Source organism: Callospermophilus lateralis, chromosome 5, assembly GCF_048772815.1.
Source record: "Callospermophilus lateralis isolate mCalLat2 chromosome 5, mCalLat2.hap1, whole genome shotgun sequence".
NCBI lineage: Eukaryota > Metazoa > Chordata > Mammalia > Rodentia > Sciuridae > Callospermophilus > Callospermophilus lateralis.
In genome coordinates, this window is record NC_135309.1 from 74,669,420 (window position 1) to 74,689,737 (window position 20,318).

Below are 20,318 nucleotides of genomic sequence, written 5' to 3' on the forward strand. Positions count from 1 at the left end.
GAATCTCACACACTTCCTAGTCTCCAAGTGCTCATAGTCTAATAGAGAACTTTTTAGTACTTCTACTAAAAATGACTGAGAAATTATTTTATTAGTTTTTTGAATAGGTGATGTATGTATACGGTACAAATTTCAAAAGGAGAGGCAATGAAAGAAAAAGAAGTTGTCTTTCCACACCCACCTGTGGATTTACTTAATGTTACTGCCAGCAATAATCTCTAAATGCTAGCCAAGGCCTGCTGTAGTCACAATGTTTTGCTTCCTTCCTAAATAGATGTATACTCTACTTCTCAAGATATGTTTAATTGATACTGTGAAGAGTTCTTGGAAATGATTTGTAGCAAATGAAAGTACATTTTTCTTTTAATATTTATTTTTTAGTTATAGGTGGACACAATATCTTTATTTTATTTTATGTGGTGCTGAGGATCGAACCCAGTGCCTTAAGCATGCTAGGCAAGTGCTCTACCTCTGAGCCACAACCCCAGCCTGAGACTACATTTTTCTAATCACTTCTGAATGTAATTAAACACAGTATGAAGAGCAAGACATACATATGTAGGCATCACTATATAAAATAGATATGTCCAGTGCCAAACATGGTCACAAATGAAGGGCTAGAGATTTATTTATCTCCTGATTCACCTTTAAAGAATTTTAGATGGCTTTTCGGAAATACATGCACTAAAATGATGAAAGATAAATTTAAAAATCACAGCCAAGAAAATGACAATGGGAAGTCACTATCAAAGTGGAAAAACTTTATCATGCAGAAAAGATCAATACAATTGCTACAACTGAGTGACATATTTGGTTCTGAGCTTCCCAAATACCAATGTGAAAAAGGAGACAAGCTCAGTTGCAAGCCAAGTTATTCAAAAAGAAATCATTCTAAAAGCAATTATTCAGGGGAGCAAAGCTATTTCAACTACTTGGCTCTGTAAGAAATTTCTCACATGAAATTTCCTATGGTAACACTGAGTAATTCAGAATAATATCAGAATCCCTGCAGATATGGATCCCAACTGGCAACTTGGAGTTACCAAAGAGGATCTGCAAGTATTAGGAGCACCAAGCATTTCCTGTAGATGGAATACTAGAGGTCTTGTATGTGTATGTATTAGCAGCTTTCATTTTTTTCTTTTTCTTTCCTTTTTTTTTTTTTTTTTTGCTGGTTGTGGAAGCAGTGGTATACACAAACACATCTGCAATCCCAGCAATTCAGGAATCTGAGGCTGAAGGATCACAAGTTTCAGGCCAGTCTCAGCAACTTATTGAGATTGTATCTCAAAATAAAAATAAAACAGACTGGGGATATAGTTTGATGTTAAAGTGCTCTTGGGTTCAATCTCCAGTACTGGAAACAAAAACAAAACAAGGACAGCAATGAAGATTCAATTCAGGGGCTCTCAACCACAGAGATACCTCCCCAACCCTCCTCCCCTTTTCATTGCAACTAAATTCATTGCCCAGGCTAGCGTGGAACTCATGATCCACCTGCCCTAACTTCCTGGCTGGCTATGGAATATACAACCACAGTGGGCAAAATTTCAACCAACGTTTTTTTTTCTTTTGCTTTCAATGCTGGGGATCAAACCCAGGGCCTCACACATAATAGGCAAGTGCTCACCAATGAGCTATAGCCTCAGTCCTCCATTTAAAATATATGTAGATAGCCAGGTGTGGTGGCGCATGCCTGTGATCCCAGAGGCTCAGGAGGTGGATGCAGGAGGATCCCGCTTTCAAGGCCAGCCTCAGCAAAAGTGAGGTGCTGGGCTGGGGATGTGGCTCAAGCAGTAGTGCGCTCGCTTGGCATGCGTGTGGCCCGGGTTCGATCCTCAGTACCACATACAAACAACGATGTTGTGTCCGCCGAGAACTAAAAAATAAATATTAAAATTCTCTCTCTCCCTCTCTCTTTAAAAAAAAAAAAAAAAAGTGAGGTGCTAAGTAACACTAAGCAACTCAGTGAGACCCTGTCTTTAAATAAAAGAATAAAATACAAAATAGACTGGGGATGTGGCTGAGTGGTCAAGTGCCCCTGAATTCAATTTCCAGCACAAAAATAAATAAATAAATAAATGTGATATAATAAAATTTAAATCCATTAAAATGGTTATGAAAATATTGTGTACTTCCCCGTAATAAAAAATGGAATTTTTTTTTACTCTATTCATAATAGCTTTTTGTGTGTGTGTGTGTGTGGTGCTGGGGATTGAACCCAGGGCCTTGTGCATGCGAGGCAAGCACTCTACCAACTGAGCTGTATCCTCCACCCTCGTAGTAGCTTTTGTGGTATGTTCTCATGCAACTAACATAAAAATTAAAGCCATGAGAAATTCATGACATTTATAATACTTGAAAATGTAGAATGATAGCTCAGTAGCCTAGCTTTTAATCAATTTCTTCAGATACCTTGTAAATTGAAGTATATTAATGAAAAGATCAAAAGTTAAATTCATTATATAAAATAGTAATTTTATTATTTATTGTATGCCAAGTAAGTTTCCTATCTACTTAAAAAAAAATAATGGGGAAGCATGACTCAGGAGAAGGCTGATTTTTACAGAGAAAGAGAACATTGAACTGGACATGAACATGCTCACTAGTATATACACATATATATTCTAGGGGAATAAGCCATAGTACCTACCTTCAAATAGCTAACAGTCAATTGGAAAGAGAAATATTCAAACTTATATTTACGTGCACATTCAGATTCAGACACTCAGAAAGGTAGTAGAAGCATATTATATAAAGCTTAGGGCTTATGCACAGGAGACATGGATGAGTCTTAGTGCCATGCTTTACTAACTGCAAAACTTGGACAACTTACTATTCCCTCATCATATCTTGGCTTAGTTTTCCTCACTTGTGATAAGACACTGTCTTACTTACCTAATAGACTGTTATGAAAATTAAATAAAACAGATTCAAATACACTTTAGTCAACTATAAAGCTCTTTTGGGGCAATAATATGACATAAGATAAATAAAGTATGGTGGGCTTCAGAGGTAAAGAAATCATTTCAGGTATGCAGAGGGACTGGTAGGGGCTGAGGTCAACCAAAGCCTTGGTAAAGTTCTAGGATAGCCAGGAACTACATAGCACTGTGGCGGGGAAATAAAATTAAAGAGATTAGGAGTTGATATGGAAAATACCTGATTACTGAGATGAAAACTGAGACCATGGGCTAGGGCACAATCACACATGCCTGTAATCTCTGCTACTCAGGAGGCAGGAGAATCACAAATTCAAGGTTAGCCTGGGAAATTTAGCCAGACTCTGTCTCAAAAAAGGGAAGGTGCTGGACTTGGTGACACAGGCCTGTAATCTCAGGGGCTCAGGAGGCTGAGGAAGGAGGATTGCAAGTTTAAAGCCAGCCTCAGCAATTTAGCTAGATCTTGTCAAAATAAAAAATAAATAAGGGCTGGGAATGCAGCTACGTAGTTCTGTGCCCCTGGGTACAATCCCCAGTACCAAAAATAGGGATGTAGTTCTGTGGTAGAGCACCCCTGACTCAATCCCAAGTACTGCAAAACAAACAACACAAACTAAAAACTGGGACTACAGTTAGATACAATGACACAAGCCTGTGGCCCCAGATATGAAAGAGTCTGAAGTAGAAAAATCGTTTGAGCCCAAGAGCTTGGCAACATAGCAAGATCCCACCTCTTCAAAAACAAAAACAATTAAGTGTATTAAAACTATGCTATGTACACATATGAATATATCACAATAAATTTCAGCTTTATGTATATCTATAATGCACTAATTTAAAAAAACTATAAATAAATAGAAGAAAGACAAGTAGTATAGAGGAAAGGGAACAAGGGGAGTGAGGAAGGAAGAGTAAAGGAAGTACTGGGGACTGAATGGAGCAAATTATATTCCATACTTGTATTAATCATGTCAAAATAAACCCCAATATTATTTATAACTATAATGCACAAATAAAATTTTTTTTTAAAAATTGTGAGTGTGGAAGCCAACACAACTGCAATTAAAAGGTTAAGCATTTGTGGGCTGGGTGGGGCAGGGCAGAGCAGGTGTTCTTATGTGATCTAGAGTGGGGATAGACAAAGAAGGAAGTGACTCAGGTTTGTAAGAATCCATGAACCTTATTACAAAGCTTGGTGACTGGCCTACATAGAAGGGAGAATTTAAAAATGACGTGGTGGCACACACCTGTAATCCCAGTGGCTGGGGAGGCTGAGACAGGAGGATCAGAAGTTCTAGACCAGCCTCAGAAATTCAGCAAGGCCCTAAGCAATTTAATGAGACCCTGTCTCAAAAAATAAGAGGTCTGAGGACGTAGCTTAGTGGTAAAGTGCCCCTGGATTTAACTCCCAGTGCAAAAAATTAATTAATTAATTAATTTAAAAATTAAATGAAATTAAAAAAAAAATGACTTGGATTTTTGAACCAGAGACTAGATGAAGACAAACTGATGGCAGGAGGTAGCAACTGCTGGAGGACAGAAAAGAACTTGAAAAGCCACGCAAAGGAGCATAGGACTATTCAGTGCCTAGGCTGGATCTAAACTTGAGGGACAACGATATTTTTCAGGCATCACTCAGAAAACCAGAGGTTGAGGCTCTATAGTAACTGACAGGTAGGTGTCATTCTGGAGTTCTAATCTATCAACCACTTTAAAACTCAACATAGAATCCACGTAAGGTGGCAGGTACCTATAATCCCAGCCCCTCCGAAGATGGAAGAGGCAGGAGGAATGCAAATAAAAGTCCAGCCTTGGGACTTGGAGACACCCTGTCTCAAAAAATAAACTGGGAACAGCGGCACATAACTATAATCCAAGGGCTCAGTGGTTAAGAGCTCCTGGGTTCAATTCCTAGTACCATTTTTTTTTTTAAATCAATATAGGAGTCATAAAATTCCAGCCAGGTATGGTGGTGCACATCTATAATCCCACCAACTCAGGCAGCTTAGGTAGGAGGCTAGCAAGTTCAAAGTCAGCCTCAGCAACTCAGCAAGACCCTGTCTCAAAAACAAAAACAAACAAACAAAAAAAAACCCACATAGAACTTAAACTCAGAATTCTATCACGACATATGAAAACATCAGGAAATGTTTCACTTAATTTGAAGGCAATTATCTCAAACTGCCTGGACAAAGGATGTGGAATAAGGGTTTATTAAAAACTGACAATAACCATGTACTATACATTATGGGATCAAGCAATTGCTCTAGGATAATGATAAGAATCTGTTTTGTGAATAATGTGGACCATGGATACTTGTAAACATGTAAGTAAGACTGATTTCTGGCTCTCTAGTATTATACTTTTCTTCCCAGTTAGAGAAATAAAAGGAGTTGGAAAACAGAAGGTAAAGAAACATTTTAAATTAAAGCAAATAGAGGGCTGGGGATGTGGCTCAAGCGGTAGTGCGCTCGCCTGGCATGCGTGCAGCCCGGGTTCGAACCTTAGCACCACATACAAACAAAGATGTTGTGTCCGCCGAAAACTAAAAAAAACAAATATTGAAAATTCTCTCTCTCTGTCTCTCCCTCTCTCACTCTCTCTTTAAAATAAATAAATAAATAAATAAAATAAAGCAAATAGAACACAGTTTGACTCTCAAAATGGTAGAAGGTTAGGATACAGGACAAGTAGAAAGGATATAATGTTCAGCCAGAGATGACCAGGGAGATGGATAATAGAATAGGACAAACACAGTCTGAGATGATTTTTACAAGTCTGAATAAAAGTAGCAAATAGTACTATACATACGATAGAACCCAAGGATTAGACGTGAAGTATTTCATGAGTTAAGGTGAGTTAGTATTAAAATTCATGCTTTCAAATTTCCCTTTAAGGTCTGTATGTGATTTATATTAATTTTATCAACACTGAAATAAAGCTGTACCTATACTCCTATCCCCCTATGCTTGGGATGAAACCCAAAGCCTCAAGCATGCTAGGCAAGTATTCTACAACTGAGCCTCATTCCAGCCTTTTTTTTTTTTTTAATCAAATAAATTACCTTTATTTTTGATAAAATCTGGAATTAGTAATCTGAGCAATATAGGACTTCATGTTTGTCATGTAGCCATGAGTTTGGATTCTGGCTTTCCACAGGGTCATTCTTACTACCGTTAGTAAGATTATTCATTTATTTACTCAATCAATAAAAACAGAATGCCCCTTACATGTATGCACTTGCCAAGCCTAAGAATATCAAGGCAAATAAGGTAGCATATGCCAAGAAGGACTCACCCCAAATGAGTTAAGAGAGATACAGAAATTCTTAGAAAGCTATGTAATAAAAAGCAGTAATAAAGATCTAAACTGCCATTAAGCTAGACTCTTGGGCAACTCAAACAGTTTTACAGAAGAGGTAGGAGAATGCTAGCAAGTCTTAAAGGACAAGCTGTATTCTTCTAGCAGAGAAGGAGGGAAAGATTTTCCAGCACAGACAAAGGCAGAGAAACATAAAAGATAGTGTGTTCTGGGAGAAAGGGAAGGTGGCTAGTAAGTAAGCTGTAAAAGGGCTCTGTAGTACATTAATGGATAACAGACTAAAATTTGTTGGCACTCTCAGAAAGCTGAGGCAGGAGGATCACAAATTTGAGGCCAGTCTGGGCAACTCAGTAAGACCCTGTCTTGAAATACAAAATAACAAGGGCTGGGGATGTAGCTCAGTGGTAGATCATCCCAGGCTCAATCCACAGCATGGTGGGGGAAGGGGGGAAGCAGGGAGGGGGAGGAGGAAGAGGAGGAGAAACTTGTTGGCAAAAGTTTCTTATTTGGTCATCAATGTTTTTCTGTTTTGTTTTTAAAGTGCATTTTAACATCTTTAGGCAATTTCTACACTCTCTACCAACTGTCAGTCCCACTACACCCTTTGGTCTGTCACTCAATTCTTTGTAAGTCACTGGATGTCTCTGAGTATATGATGCCCATTATAGAGCTTGAAAGAGCCACTGATGGTTTCACTGATGGTTTTAAAATTATGGGGAAAAAATATTTTATGAAGACAATGCCACCTGGGGAATAAACTTCTCAACCCTCAGTTTAAATAGGAAATCAAAATGAAATTACAAAGCAATTCATAATTAAACAAATGAATAAAAAGATACAACCAATACTATGGAATAAATAACACAGAATTTTCAAAAATTACATCTATTGAGCCAGAGTAATAAAGCACTTGCCTAACATGTGTGAGGTCCTGGGTTCAACCCCCAGTGCTGAAAAGAGAGAGGAGCGGGGCGGGGGGAGGGAGAGAGATATCAGGCCTTATTTCTTTTCCTCTTTAACCTGTGTATTATACATTAGTTATACAATTAACTTTTTTTTTTAAGGGTGAAATTAGTAATTAGTGAGGCATGGTGATGCATGCCTGTAATCACAGCAGCTCAGATGCTAAGGCAAGAGATCTCAAGTTTAAAGCCAGCCTCAGCAATTTAGTGAGGCTTATAGAGACCCTGTCTCAAAAAAAAAAAAAAAAAAAATGGCTGGGATGTGGCTCAGCTGTTGTGTCCCTGAGTCAATCCCTAGTACAAAAAAAAAAAAAAAAAAAAGAAAGAAAAGAAAAGAAAGAAAGAGACTAAATAAAACTATAGGAATGAAAAGTATATTTGAGAAATTAAGAGATAAAAACAACAGTATTAGCAATGATTGTCAGAGGATAAGGCAATGGAGATGAACTTTTGAGGTTTCTAACTTCTCCGATTTTCTTAAAAAAAAAAAAAAGCTAAAAAAAAGCATGAACTGTTACAAATGATTTTCAAAATCTGTGGGATATCTTGACAACCAAAATGGGGAATGATACATGTCTAGAATATTATTATTTTCAATAATATTCTCTTTAGAGTGCCTTTGGTAAAGAGCACTTTCTACCAAACTATCCCAATTACCCCTCTTCTTTGCCCCTGCCTATTTTCTAACAGCCTAAAGAAATTAAAAGTAAAGTAGCTAGGTATAGTAGTGATAATCTGAATAAAAATTCAAACATATATAGTGATTTAGAGGCTGTGGAATCATAAAGATCTGGATTTACATCTCAACTCCTCCATTACCTGTGTAGCCTAAAGTAAGTTACATTAGCTTTTTTTTTTTTTTTTTTTTTGGTACTGGGGATTGAATCCAGGGGTGCTTAAGCACTGAGCCACATCCCCAGTCCTTTTTATTTTGAAACAGGATCTTGCCAAGTTAGGGCTAGGGCCTCACTAAATTGCTGAGGCTGGCTGTGAACTTGTGATCCTCGTGCTTCAGCCTCCTGAGCAGCTGGGATTACAGTTGTGTGCCACCATGACCCGGCTACATTAGACTCTTTGAGCCTCACCTCCTTTGCCTATAAATAGAGACAATAAGGATCTCAAAAGATGTCTATAGGGATTACATAAATAAAGCTGTTAAATGCCTAGCAGAACACGGGCCCCTGATAAAAATACTCATTCCTTAAACAAATTGACAGTATTAGTAAGGATATAAATTGGTAACTTAAAAAATAATTCTTTGAAATAATCCATAAAAAGACCTTACTCATAAAAACATTTATCATGACCTTATTAATAAAGCCTAAAATCTGAAATAACTTCAATATTTAATGAAAGAGAAAGTTAAATTACTGAGCCAAAAAAATACATTCATAAGATTTTTGTTTTTTCAAATGTCGTACATTGCAATGGGCTGGCGTTGAATTTCTGGGCACTAGCATTATCCTGCCTTAGAATCCTGAGTGTCCTCTGTGCCCAGCCATAAGATATATTTTTCGGTACTGGGGATTGAACCCAGGGGCGTTTTACCACTGAATTACATCACTAGCCTCTTTTTTATGTTTTTTTTTTTTTTTTTTTAAACAGGATTTCACCAGTTTACTGAGACTGGCCTCCAATTTGTGATCCTCCTGCTTTAGCCTCCCAAGTTGCTGGAATTACAGGTGTGCACCACTATGCCTGAAGCCATAAGATATCTTACAGAGCATTTATTGTTTTACTTTCAGTAATGAAAGCAATATAATATTTGTGAAAAATTGAGAAAAACACCAAGAAAGTTAAAATCACCATAAACTAAGTTTTTGATAATAAAAATAATTGCCACATTAAATGAAAAGCAAATCTCTAAATTAAAAAATGCAGTATGAGGGGCTGGGGATGTGGCTCAAGCAGTAGGGTGCTCGCCTGGCATGCGCAGGGCGCTGGGTTCAATCCTCAGCACCACATAAAAAAATGAAAAAATGCAGGGGGCTGAGGATGTGGCTCAAGCGGTAGCACGCTCGCTTGGCATGCGTGCAGCCTGGGTTCGATCCTCAGCACCACATATAAAGATGTTGTGTCCGCCGAAAACTAAAAAATAAATATTAAAAATTTTCTCTCTCTCTTTAAAAAATAAATTAATTAATTAAATTAAATTAAAAATGCAGTATGAATTCAACTATACTTTTTCTAAAATTAAAAAAAAAAAAAAAAAAAAAGATTGAAGGAGGACCTAGTCACTGACCTAAACAACTCCATTTTGTCCTTTGCTAACTCCATTTGCCTTTTATACTTTTTTCCTTCTGAGGCCCTTTCTTCTACAGTTACACCTTGGATTCCAGGAATTATAGTCTTGTTGATAAGCACCTATAAGACGAGGAATAGAAACCATTCCCAAGCTACAGCAAGCCTCCCAGGAACAGATCACCCTAAAATGAGACTGCACCCCTGAGGAGCAATCATCCCAGGATGCAAATCAAATCACCCTATCAAGCATTGATGAGAGAGATCAATCAGACCAGGAAAAACCAAGAACAACCAATTATACCATCAATATAAATGTCTCAGGCATTCAAGCCCCCCAAACTTGCCTTTCTTTCCTTTTTCTATAAAACCTCAGGTGTAGCCACACAGCTTAAAAACTCTTTTCTTGCCTTTCATCACTGCTGTTTTTTTGATTACCAGTCACACTGGGAAGAGTTGCAAAGCATGTTGGAATCACCTGGGATGGAGCCTTCACCAAGGACTTCAGAAATAAGATTAGATCATATATCAAAATATAAACAGTAGTTCCTAATAGGTTGTGAGACTACAGGGTCTAGTTTTTTTTTTTCCCCCTTTCTTCATAATATTGTTAAAATGATTTCTACCCTTTGTGGCTCTGGGATTGTGGTTTAGTGGTAGAGTGTTTGCCTAGCATGTATAAGGTACTGGGTTGGTTCAATCCTCAGCACCACATAAAGAAATAAAGTTAAAAAAGAAAAGACTTATACATTTTGTATAATAGGTATTACTTTAGAATCAGAAATATAAAATATCAAATGCTTCCAATCTAAGAAAACAATCCAGATGTAAATCACAAAAAACAAGAGACAATGTAGCTTGGGTTGGAGCCCAAACATGATCCAATAACACCAAGACATAATTAGTTGCTAAGTGTATATATTAATAAAAATATGTAAAAGAAAAAAAAAAAGGACTAATTACAAATACTTATTTCAGGGCCATGGTGTAGAATTCCATAAAAAATCAGAAGTGAATGTAAACTTAATATAGGCTTCTAAATATTTTATTTTTTTAGATAGGGTGATCAGAGATGGCCTTATAAAATAGTAATAGAAAAATTCAGGTGTTCTCTGTCTTCCAGGAACTTTCAATCTATATAAGAGATAAGCAAGCTATTTCTCTTGCTGTACAGCTACAACAATAAAAATTAAAATAATAATCCAAAGTGTGCTAAAGGAGCAAAAAATAAAAACAATATGGTGAGGACTCAGAAAGACTTTATAGAGGCAGCAGCTCCTAAAATGGACAGACTGGAAGGATGGGCAGGGTTTCTTCCTCTTCATGGGATTTCAGTGGATGACAACATTAAAAGCAAATGGTAAAGCAATGGAAGCCCAAAAGTACTAGGAAAGTGGAGAATCACCAAATAGGGCTGCTGCTGTAAATATCCTTTTTGCCACACCCAATTTTCCCTCCCCTGACTCTTTGCACACCAAGGATACTTCTTATCTAAAATTTGTCTCTTGAGAGAACAAGTGTGAGCTCTCATGCAGGTCTCTGTATAGATATATCTCCCACTGAAAATTAATAACTCTGCATATGGGTTTTTGATTTAGTCTCCAGAGAGTTTGGTTAGTGAGTCTGTCCCCTAGAGCCTTATTACTTCCACACAGACACACACACACACAGACACACACACACACACACACACAAAGGAGTTTCTGCTCTTGCAAAATTGAGAGAAGTCACACCTAAACAACCAGCAGTAGAAAGTCACTGCTAAAAACTTAGGAAGAGCTGGGCATGGTGCTGCACGCTTATAATCCTAGCATCCTGGAAGATTGAGGCAGGAGGATGGTAAATTCCAGGCTAGTCTCAGAAACTTAGTGAGATCCTGTCTCAAAATTTAAAAAAAGGGCTGGCGATGTAGCTTAGTGATTAAGTGTCCCTGGGTTCAATCCCCAGCACCAATAAATAAATAAATAAATAAATAAATAACCAACCAACCAACCAGGCACATTTTTTATATTTTGGCAGTAAGGGTGGATGGCAGATTTGGGAGGATTTAAAAATCACCAATCCAGGGCTGGGATTGTGGCTCAGCAGTAGAGCTTTGCCTTGTATGTGTGAGGCACTGGGTTCATGTCTCAGCACCATAAAAATAAATAAACAAAATAAAGGTCCATCTACAACTTTAAAAAAAAAAACCAAACAATCTGTCAAAGGCAATGGAAAACTGAGAAGCAACAACAGGTGTTATGTCCCCTAGGCCTTGAGGAAACTAAGCCTATAGGAACCCACCCCAGCTGTTGTTAAGAAAATCACCAACAATAGAAAATGTCATGTTTCTTACCTACCATTTGTTTATAGAGGAAAAACAAAATCAACCAGAAAAGGTTGGAATGAGAAGCAAGCAAGTAAAAGTAGTATACTAGGGAATGAGCCCTAGGCAGGTGGGAAGTTAGTGAAGCAAGTTCTTATAAACAAATGGATAATTAAGAGGAAAAACCTGACCGTGTAGTAAAAAGAGAGAATGTAAGACAAAATGACCAATGTATAGTATGATCATTGGTGTACATATTCTATAGCCCTGAAGAAGAATGCAGAGATAAATTAAGATAGAGCTTTTAGGGGCTGGGGCTCTACTTCAGTGGTAGAGTGTGTGGTTGGTACAAAGCCCCGGGCTCAATCCGCAGCACCCCAAAAAATAAAAATTAAAAAGACATGAGTTATTAAAAACCACACATAAAAGCCAAACCTGGGAACACATGTTTGTAATGCTAGCAACTTAGGAGGCTTAGGCAGAAAGACTTCCAAGTTTGAGGCCAACCTCAATAACTTAGTGAGACCCTGTCTCAAAGTAAAAAAAAACAAAAGAAAAAAAAAAAGCTGAGGATGTTGATGATCATTAGTAAAGCTCCCCTGGGTTCAGTCTCTAGTACAAACAACAACAATAACAAAAACATATTTTTTTAAATGAACTTTGTCAGGCGTGGTAGCACACCCTATACTCCCAGCTACTTGAAAGACTGAATCAGGGGGATCCCTTGAGCCTAGTAGTTCAGAGGCCAGCTTGGGCAACACAGTGAGAATCTCTCTCAATAATAATTAAGAAAAAAAATTAGAGTTAAGATACATGTGCTTAGAGGAGGTGACAATTGAATAGTATACATTCTTATCATCAAAATAAGTACAATCATTTTTATTTAAAGTTCTATAAGCCATAAAAAACAGCATAAGATGTCATGATATCAAATATGTTTTTGTGTGTATGTGTATATTGGTGGGGGAGTGGCTGGGGAATCAAACCCCAGGCCTTGTATAGCACTCATATTTTTATTTAACTTTTGAAATGGTAAAAAAAGGACACTTAAAGATAACCATTTTAAAAGCCACAAACTCCATTTCGATTAGGTCTGAAATTCTAGGCTTGAACATAGGTAGAAAATAAAGAATGGATTGTATACTAGAAATATGGTATATGATTATAATTACATTACTTAGAAACAAGGTAGACAGGTATTTTGGAATCTACCTATTCTACACCCTGAGACAAAGTGAAAGGTTGATGTAAAAAAATAAGGCAGAAACACTTTCATTCCGCTTGGAAAACTTCCAGACAGAAGTAACACAGTACTAACCTGAACACTGCTACAATTATTGCATTATCTCCAATCAAAAGAAAGGAATATTTTAGAGTCCCCCTTCCTCTGAAATGGAGATGAAAGATTAAGGGATAAAAAATTAAGGCAGATATACTTCCACTTGCTCTTTCAAGTTCTAGATGTCTATGTTACACATTCAAAACAAATCGATGCGGGGCTGGGGATGTGGCTCAAGCGGTAGTGCGCTCGCCTGGCATGCGTGCGGCCCGGGTTCGATCCTCAGCACCACATACAAACAAAGATGTTGTGTCCGCCGAAAACTAAAAAATAAAATATTAAAAATTCTCTCTCTCTCTCTCTCTCCCCCTCTCACTCTCTCTTTAAAAAAACAAACAAACAAAAAAAAAAAAAACAAATCGATGCTGCACTTATAGCATCATTTAATTCTACCTCACAGCAAGAAAGATTTAATAAAAATTAGTGCTGACACAATTGGTTACTTAGTAGGAATAAAAAAAGTTATCCCGCTTTTCACATGCCAACTAAAACAAGATTCCAGATGGATCAAAGATCCAAAGATAAAAATAAATGAAATTATTAGGAAATTTGAAGAAGAGTTCTAAAATGGGCATTTTGGTGCATGCCTGTAATCCCAGCTACTTCGAAGACTGAGGCAGAGGGATTTTTAAGGCGAAGGCCAATCTGGGCAACTTTGTGAAGCACTGTCTCAATATAATAAAATGTAAAAAGGGCCAGGAATATAGCTCAGTGGTAGAGCACCTGCTTAGCATGCAAGAGGTCCTGGATTCAATCCCCAGCACCACACACACAAAGAATATAAAAATTTAACATGGAGAAGTCCTTTCCAAGCATATTGTTCTGATAAGAACTATATTTTCGGGGCTGGGGATGTGGCTCAAGCTGTAGCGCGCTTGCCTGGCATGCGTGCGGCCCGGGTTCGATCCTCAGCACCACATACAAACAAAGATGTTGTGTTCACCAAACACTAAAAAATAAATATTAAAAAAATTCTCTCTCTCTCTCTCCCCACCCCCCACTCTCTCTTAAAAAAAAAAAAAAAAGAACTATATTTTCACCAGAACAATGGGATCCTCAGAATAAGTTACACTCCATGTATGTATAATATGTCAAAATACACTCTACTGTCATGTATCTCTAAAAAGAACAAATAAAAAAAATCTGGCATAAGAAAAAGACTTTGTATGAAAAGAAACCGATAAACAAAGTCAAAAGACAACTGAGACAAAATAAGTATAACACTCTATAGACAGGTAATTTAATCCATGCACAGAACTGATAAGGTGATAGGACAATCTACATTTTCTCAAATGGGCAAAAGATACACATAAATAGCTTAAAAATAGAAAAAAAAAAGAAATATAAAAGGTTAATACTCAGAGAAAAAAAATAATAGTCATGAAAATGCTAGATACTATTTTCACTTATCAGACTGGCAAAATTGAAAAAGACCGATGATACCGGTGAAGGAAACAGTATATACACTTGCTGTTGGTGAGGCTGAAATGTTATTATGCGTAGGAAAATAACCTGTAATACAGGGCTGGAGGCATAGCTCAATGGTAGAGTACTTACCTAACATGCAGGAGGCCCTGGTTTAATCCCTAACAATGTGCATGAGCATGTATGTGCAGGTGCACAGACACACACAACAGGAAAAGAAAAAAGAAAAAGACATTTTTGGCCAGGCACAATAGTACACACCTGTAATTATCAGCGTTTCAGGTGGCAGAGGCAGGAGGATCACAAGTTCAATTCTAGCGTCAGCAACTTAGTGAGAGCTCATCTCAAAATTTTAAAAAATTAAAAAAAAAAAAAAAAAAAGAACTGGGGACATAGCTCAGTGGTAGAATAGAGCACCTGGGTTCAAAACCTAGTACTACAAAAGGAAAACAAAAGAGGCAAAACATCAAAACACATATATTCAAACTAACAGTTCCAATTGTGGATGTCCAAAATACAAAAGGAAACCTAGATCACTTAAAGTTATATGTATAAGTATATTAATGGTAGCATTGTTCTTAGTGCCCCAAAAAACTTTTAAATAACTTGGATGTTTGCCAAAAGGAAGAATGAGTAAGTTATGGTACATCCTTTCTATGGAATATAAAGGACTTATCAAAAATGTTTTTGGCATTGCTCAGTATATAGAGTACTTTCCTCTCACTTGAGAGGCCCTGGATTCCTGAGGTGGGGGCCGGTAGGTGGACTTGGGGGTGATGGTTAAAGTATGTCACTATAAATGCCTATGGTATAATGTTAAATTAAGAAGGAAAAACAAGGGCTGGGGGTGCTGGGGTTGTGGCTCAGCAGTAGAGCGCTCGCCTAGCACATTCAAGGCCCTGGGTTCAATCCTCAGCACCACATAAAAAAATAAAGGTATTAACAACTACAACTAAAAAATAAATATTAAAAAAAAAAAAAAAGGGCTGGGGTTGTGGTTCAGTGGTAGAGCACTTGCCTAGCATGTGTGAGGCACTGGGTTTGATTCTCAGCACCATATATAAATAAGTATATTATTAAAATAAAGGTCCATCAACAACTAAAAAAATAAAATAAAATGAAAGGAAAAACAAAAAGCAGCCTGCAGATATGGTACAGGAAGGTATCATTTACTTAAAAAAAAAAAGCAATATTTTGTATACACGTTTTCATATTTTGTATAAGTATTAATAAAGACTAGTAAAGATAACTTACCCTTTTTAGCAAACGAGGGCATATAGAGATGGAGACTGATGAATTTTCATGTGAATAACCATTTAACACTTTGCAAATAGCAAGTTTTGTTTTTATATCAACAAAAAGGAAAATTCAGGGGCTGGGGTTGTGGCTCAGCAGTACAGCGCTCACCTAGTGAGGCCCTAGGTTCAATCCTCAGCACCACATAAAAATAAATAAATCAAATAAATAAAGGTATTGTGTCCAACTACATCTAAAAAAAAAAATTTAAATTCATGTTTTTGGGGTTTTTTTTTTTGGGGGGGGAGAGGGGGATTGTTGTCTGTTTTAGGTATTGTACCTACACGGTGAAGATCCCAAGGTCTACACGACTTACCTCAATCAATAAATGACTTAGGAACACAAACTGGACAACTGGTTTAGAGAAGAACCAGGGATAAATGCATAAAAATCCATGAAACTTATTTCTGCAACAGGACTTTTCTCTTTTTAAACATAAAAGGCCTAATTTTAATAACAAAGCTGTTATTCCACTGGGTGGGGGTGTTTTTCTAGTTTGGCTAAAAAATCTTAATAGTTATTTGTCAGGAAAGATTTAATGGGTAAGAGGGCCAGCTATAAGATCATTACCAACAAAATTCCCAACCAACAGCATCCTGAATTAACTTTTTTCACATCACATTTTAAGGTAGCCTATGGGTTTGGTATTGTTTCCCAATAAAGGTTTCTTTAAATATATCAGTATTTTGAATGACTTTAGAATCAAAAAGTATTTAGAAGAAGATATTAATGGAGATTAAAATTGAAAAGTGTATTTTTTAATCATTTCAATCCAACCCTCAATTATTCATCCTTAACAGGGGGCACCTTGCCTTGTATTACTCAAAACCAAGCATGCCTGAAAACATCTTAAACATAACTGAAAGAAAATCTGTCCAATCGTGAGGCAGCTGCTTGCAAACTCCACCCTTGAGTACAGGAAGAACACTTGTGATTGGAAGATAGTTGTGTTTACTACAATGTGTGGTGCAAATTGGAAAGGTCCACATGCCCAGGGTCCAAAGGAAATTTCAATGAAAAAGGAAAACAAAACTGCTAGTTCTGATCCTCTACTAGTTACTGTCATTAATAGGACCTCAACATAACAGCAATTCTTGCTAGCAAGCTGGTAAAAATAAAATAAAAAGGCTCTGAGTTTTGTTATAGCTGTTATCTCATTAACGCCCCTTGGATATATGTACAAGACAAGCACAAATGTATTTGCAAAACTCAAACTTGCCTTTGCTTCTAAATTCATGGCCTCATATAAGAACTCAACAGTTTGTAAGAACATTTTGCTTTTTTTTTTTTTTATACGAATTGATATCCCAGTTCCACGTGCCCAGTGGTAAAATTATTCAGTATTTAGCTTAGATGATGTCCAGCATCTCAGTGAGCTTCAAACACCTCTGCCCTTAGGGAGCCCAGCAAACAACAAAGTGAATGGGCAGCCATTTCAGGTGCAGAGCTCATTAGCAATTCAACTGATGGAGGAAACAACCATTGGAAGAATTAGAAAATAAAATCCCAACTGAAAAGAGAGCTGAGGATGCCTCTGGTCAAAGAATGCACAGAAGCGTGGAACTCAAGTACGTTTTGCTTACCAGGGTGAATTACTGAATCTAAGAAGCATACCTCTCCCCCATCCCAGTCACCTTCTAAAGAAAGCACAGAAGAATTTATATCCAGATTCCTGTCTTAACCATGGATCCCCCTCTCCCTTATATTCCTGGTATCTTTTTACAAATTCGCCCCACTAAAGCTTCATAAATGCCCTACCAGCCTTTCTTATAGGGCATGGAGAAAAATCAAAGCAAGGGAACTCATGAAGCAGAATCAAAACCTAAGCAAAACTACCCATAAAGCTTGTGTATCATAATAAAAGACAGTTTAACACTGTTGATCAATAGAAAAACATCAGAAACATTACTCCCACTCTCACAAAATGAGTTCCCGTTTAGAGCGAAGAAAAGGTCTGCAGAAGGAAATTCATCAACATTTACATTCGGCTAGTTGATCCTTTACATTCCAAAAAGTCCCCCGCCCCCATTTTTCTTAGCCTTATCTCACCAGAGAAGGCTAGGGCTACGCTATCAGAATGAGGAACTATATAGGTTGGCTAAAACTCAAAGACAGTATTTTGCCGCCACATTAACAAAACTAACACATTATGGTCCCCAATGCTGGCAAAGTTTTTTGCTGAACAACTTTAATCACAAAATACATGAAGGCAAGCGTGCAAAAGCAGCCAAGCCCCGACAAAGTTTCAAAACAAAACCTCTTTCAAGGTTGGGGGAACAGACAAGCTGGGAGAAAAAAAGCACCACCCTGCAGCCCCATTCGACTAAGTCAGATCTCAAACTTATCAAAAAGCCACAACAGCAGCTCCTGTCACCCAGAAGCGCAAAGATAGGGGAGCTCTAAACAGTCCTGAGAGCTGGTCTTTCTGAAGAGCGCCAGGCCCAGCACGGCTCAGACAAGGAGGAAGTAACTGCCAGATAAAAAAGCCCCAAGCAGCTCCAACTGCCTTCCTACAACTGCCCACATTCTCGCCCCACTAGAGACTCCGGGAGGAAGGGAACAGGGCGCAGGTCTCCCGAGAGAACCTGGGGATTACAGGTCCGCGTTTTCTAGGGGAAAGCGGCAGCACCGGCCGAACTCTGCGGGGCCCCGGCACCAAGGTTCGAAAGCCTGCTCTGAAGGCGTGTTGCGGGGGGGGGGGGTGCGGGGGGGGACGCCCAGCAAAGGGTCGCTCAGGAGGCGGGGCCTGCCGGCTAAAAGCAGCAGCTCCTGGCACCCAAGCCGCCCTCCGGGGGTTAACTGGGGCGCGCACCCCGACGCGGAAGCCATGCAGGCCAGAGCTCGGGGTGCCGAAGTGCCGGCGGGGGGCGCTAAGGAGATCCGGGGGTGCGGAACTGGGTCACCCCCACCACACCGCCCCCTCACAAAGGCCCCCGGGGAGGCCGCCCACAGGCCCTGCAGCCCCGGCCTCGAGTGCACGTCTCGACCGCCACTCACCGCTAGGTCCTGGGGCACCGCCCCGCTCATGGCCCGCACCGTGCCGGCCCGCCAGGCCCGAGTGCGCAGCGCAGGCCCCGGATCTCCGCTCACCACCGCCGCCGCGGGGGCCGAGGCTGAAGCTGAGGCCGCGGTGTCCGCGAACAGAAGCAGCAGCCGCTTGCCCACCGGGGAGGCCGCCGCGTCCGCCATCGCCAGGGCCGGCCAGACCTGCGCTCCCGCCCGCCGCCTCCCACCACCTTCGCAGCCGAGCGCCCGATCCGCCCGCAAGGCCTCCCTCCGCACCACCCGCGGCCGCCGCTCCCCCCACCCCCCCCAACAGCCACCACCAACCACCGGCGCTGCGCAGCGCCCCCCGTGGCCGGGAGCGGAGCCGCAACCCGGGGCCCGCACAGCGCCCCCCGCGCTCCGGAGCGGGGCGGCAGCTCCGGGCCCCTCGCAGCGCTCCGCCCCAACCTCCCCGGGGCCTGCAGTGCCCCCTGCGGCCGGGAGGGGAATTGCAGGTTCTGCTCTGGGGGTAGTGGGCGGGTCTGTCAGTACCCCTTAGCACCATCCCTGGTCCCAGTCTTCCATCAGGGGGTTCCCTATCTGACCATGTCTGAGAAGGTTTTAGCTACCCTCCTCAAATACCAAAGACTTTTAATGGGGTGGGGTGATGAAGGGCAAGGTATCTGGAGGTGAATGTTTTCAGCTAATAAGTTAGTGTCCCTAATACCCCATTGATTTCCTATCCTCAAAATACAAGCTACCCTCCCTGTTATCTTTTAGGAAATGTTCCCTTCATTGGTCCATAGTACACAATATCTTCCTTCTCATTGATCAATGACATGATAATGTCCCATTCCATAGTACCAGTACTTCATTGGTTCTTTTCTAGTTAGCCAATATACTATATTCATTGGATGTGATAATTTAATTCTTTGCATTGGTTGAAAACCAATGTGCCTCCAACATCTTGGTATTTTGTCTTGAGCCTATGGCCCTTCTGTCCCTTTCCCAGTCTGCCAGTGTTATTAAGAGTAGGTGTTTCTATAAAGTTTTTGGGAATTGGAAAGAGACCAGCAATAAAGGGGTTCTCTTCCCTGATTCAGTAGCATTTCATCTTACCATGGCAGTAGTGGCTAACTTCTAACTGAATTCATCTAATACATGGTATAGGATATTGATTTCTTTTGATTAGAAAGGGAGGCTGTAGAGAAGGGAAGATGTGGAAATTTTTGACCAATTGGTTTTCACAATGCACTGGGGAACCTCAATTATTTAATATTGGTAAATGTCAGACTAGCATGTTCCATGATCTCATAGATGAAGAGAGTTGAGTATATACAAACCAGAAAAAGGGTCTAGTAATAAGACATGACTATGGCTCTAAAAGTGGCTTATTTCATGAATTTGCCCTACAGACAGGTAAGAGAAGTAGCTGGTTCTTTCTTAAAGTCTTCTGTGCCTATCCCATTTTATCCACTCCATAACCTTGTCTATACCCTTGA

At 39.4% G+C, this 20,318-nt stretch overlaps 1 protein-coding gene across 2 annotated transcripts in view; it reads right to left on the minus strand.

The window, feature by feature from the left end:
* Positions 1–19,087, minus strand: part of Kdm3b (lysine demethylase 3B) — a 77,852-nt gene extending 58,765 nt beyond the window's left edge. For both annotated transcript variants that reach the window (XM_076856891.1, XM_076856890.1), the window contains exon 1: positions 18,829–19,087. In XM_076856891.1, the coding sequence (XP_076713006.1) occupies positions 18,829–19,020 (192 nt within the window). In that variant the 5' untranslated portion in view covers positions 19,021–19,087. The remainder of the gene's footprint in view (positions 1–18,828) is intronic.
* Between the last annotated feature and the right edge of the window lie 1,231 nt (positions 19,088–20,318).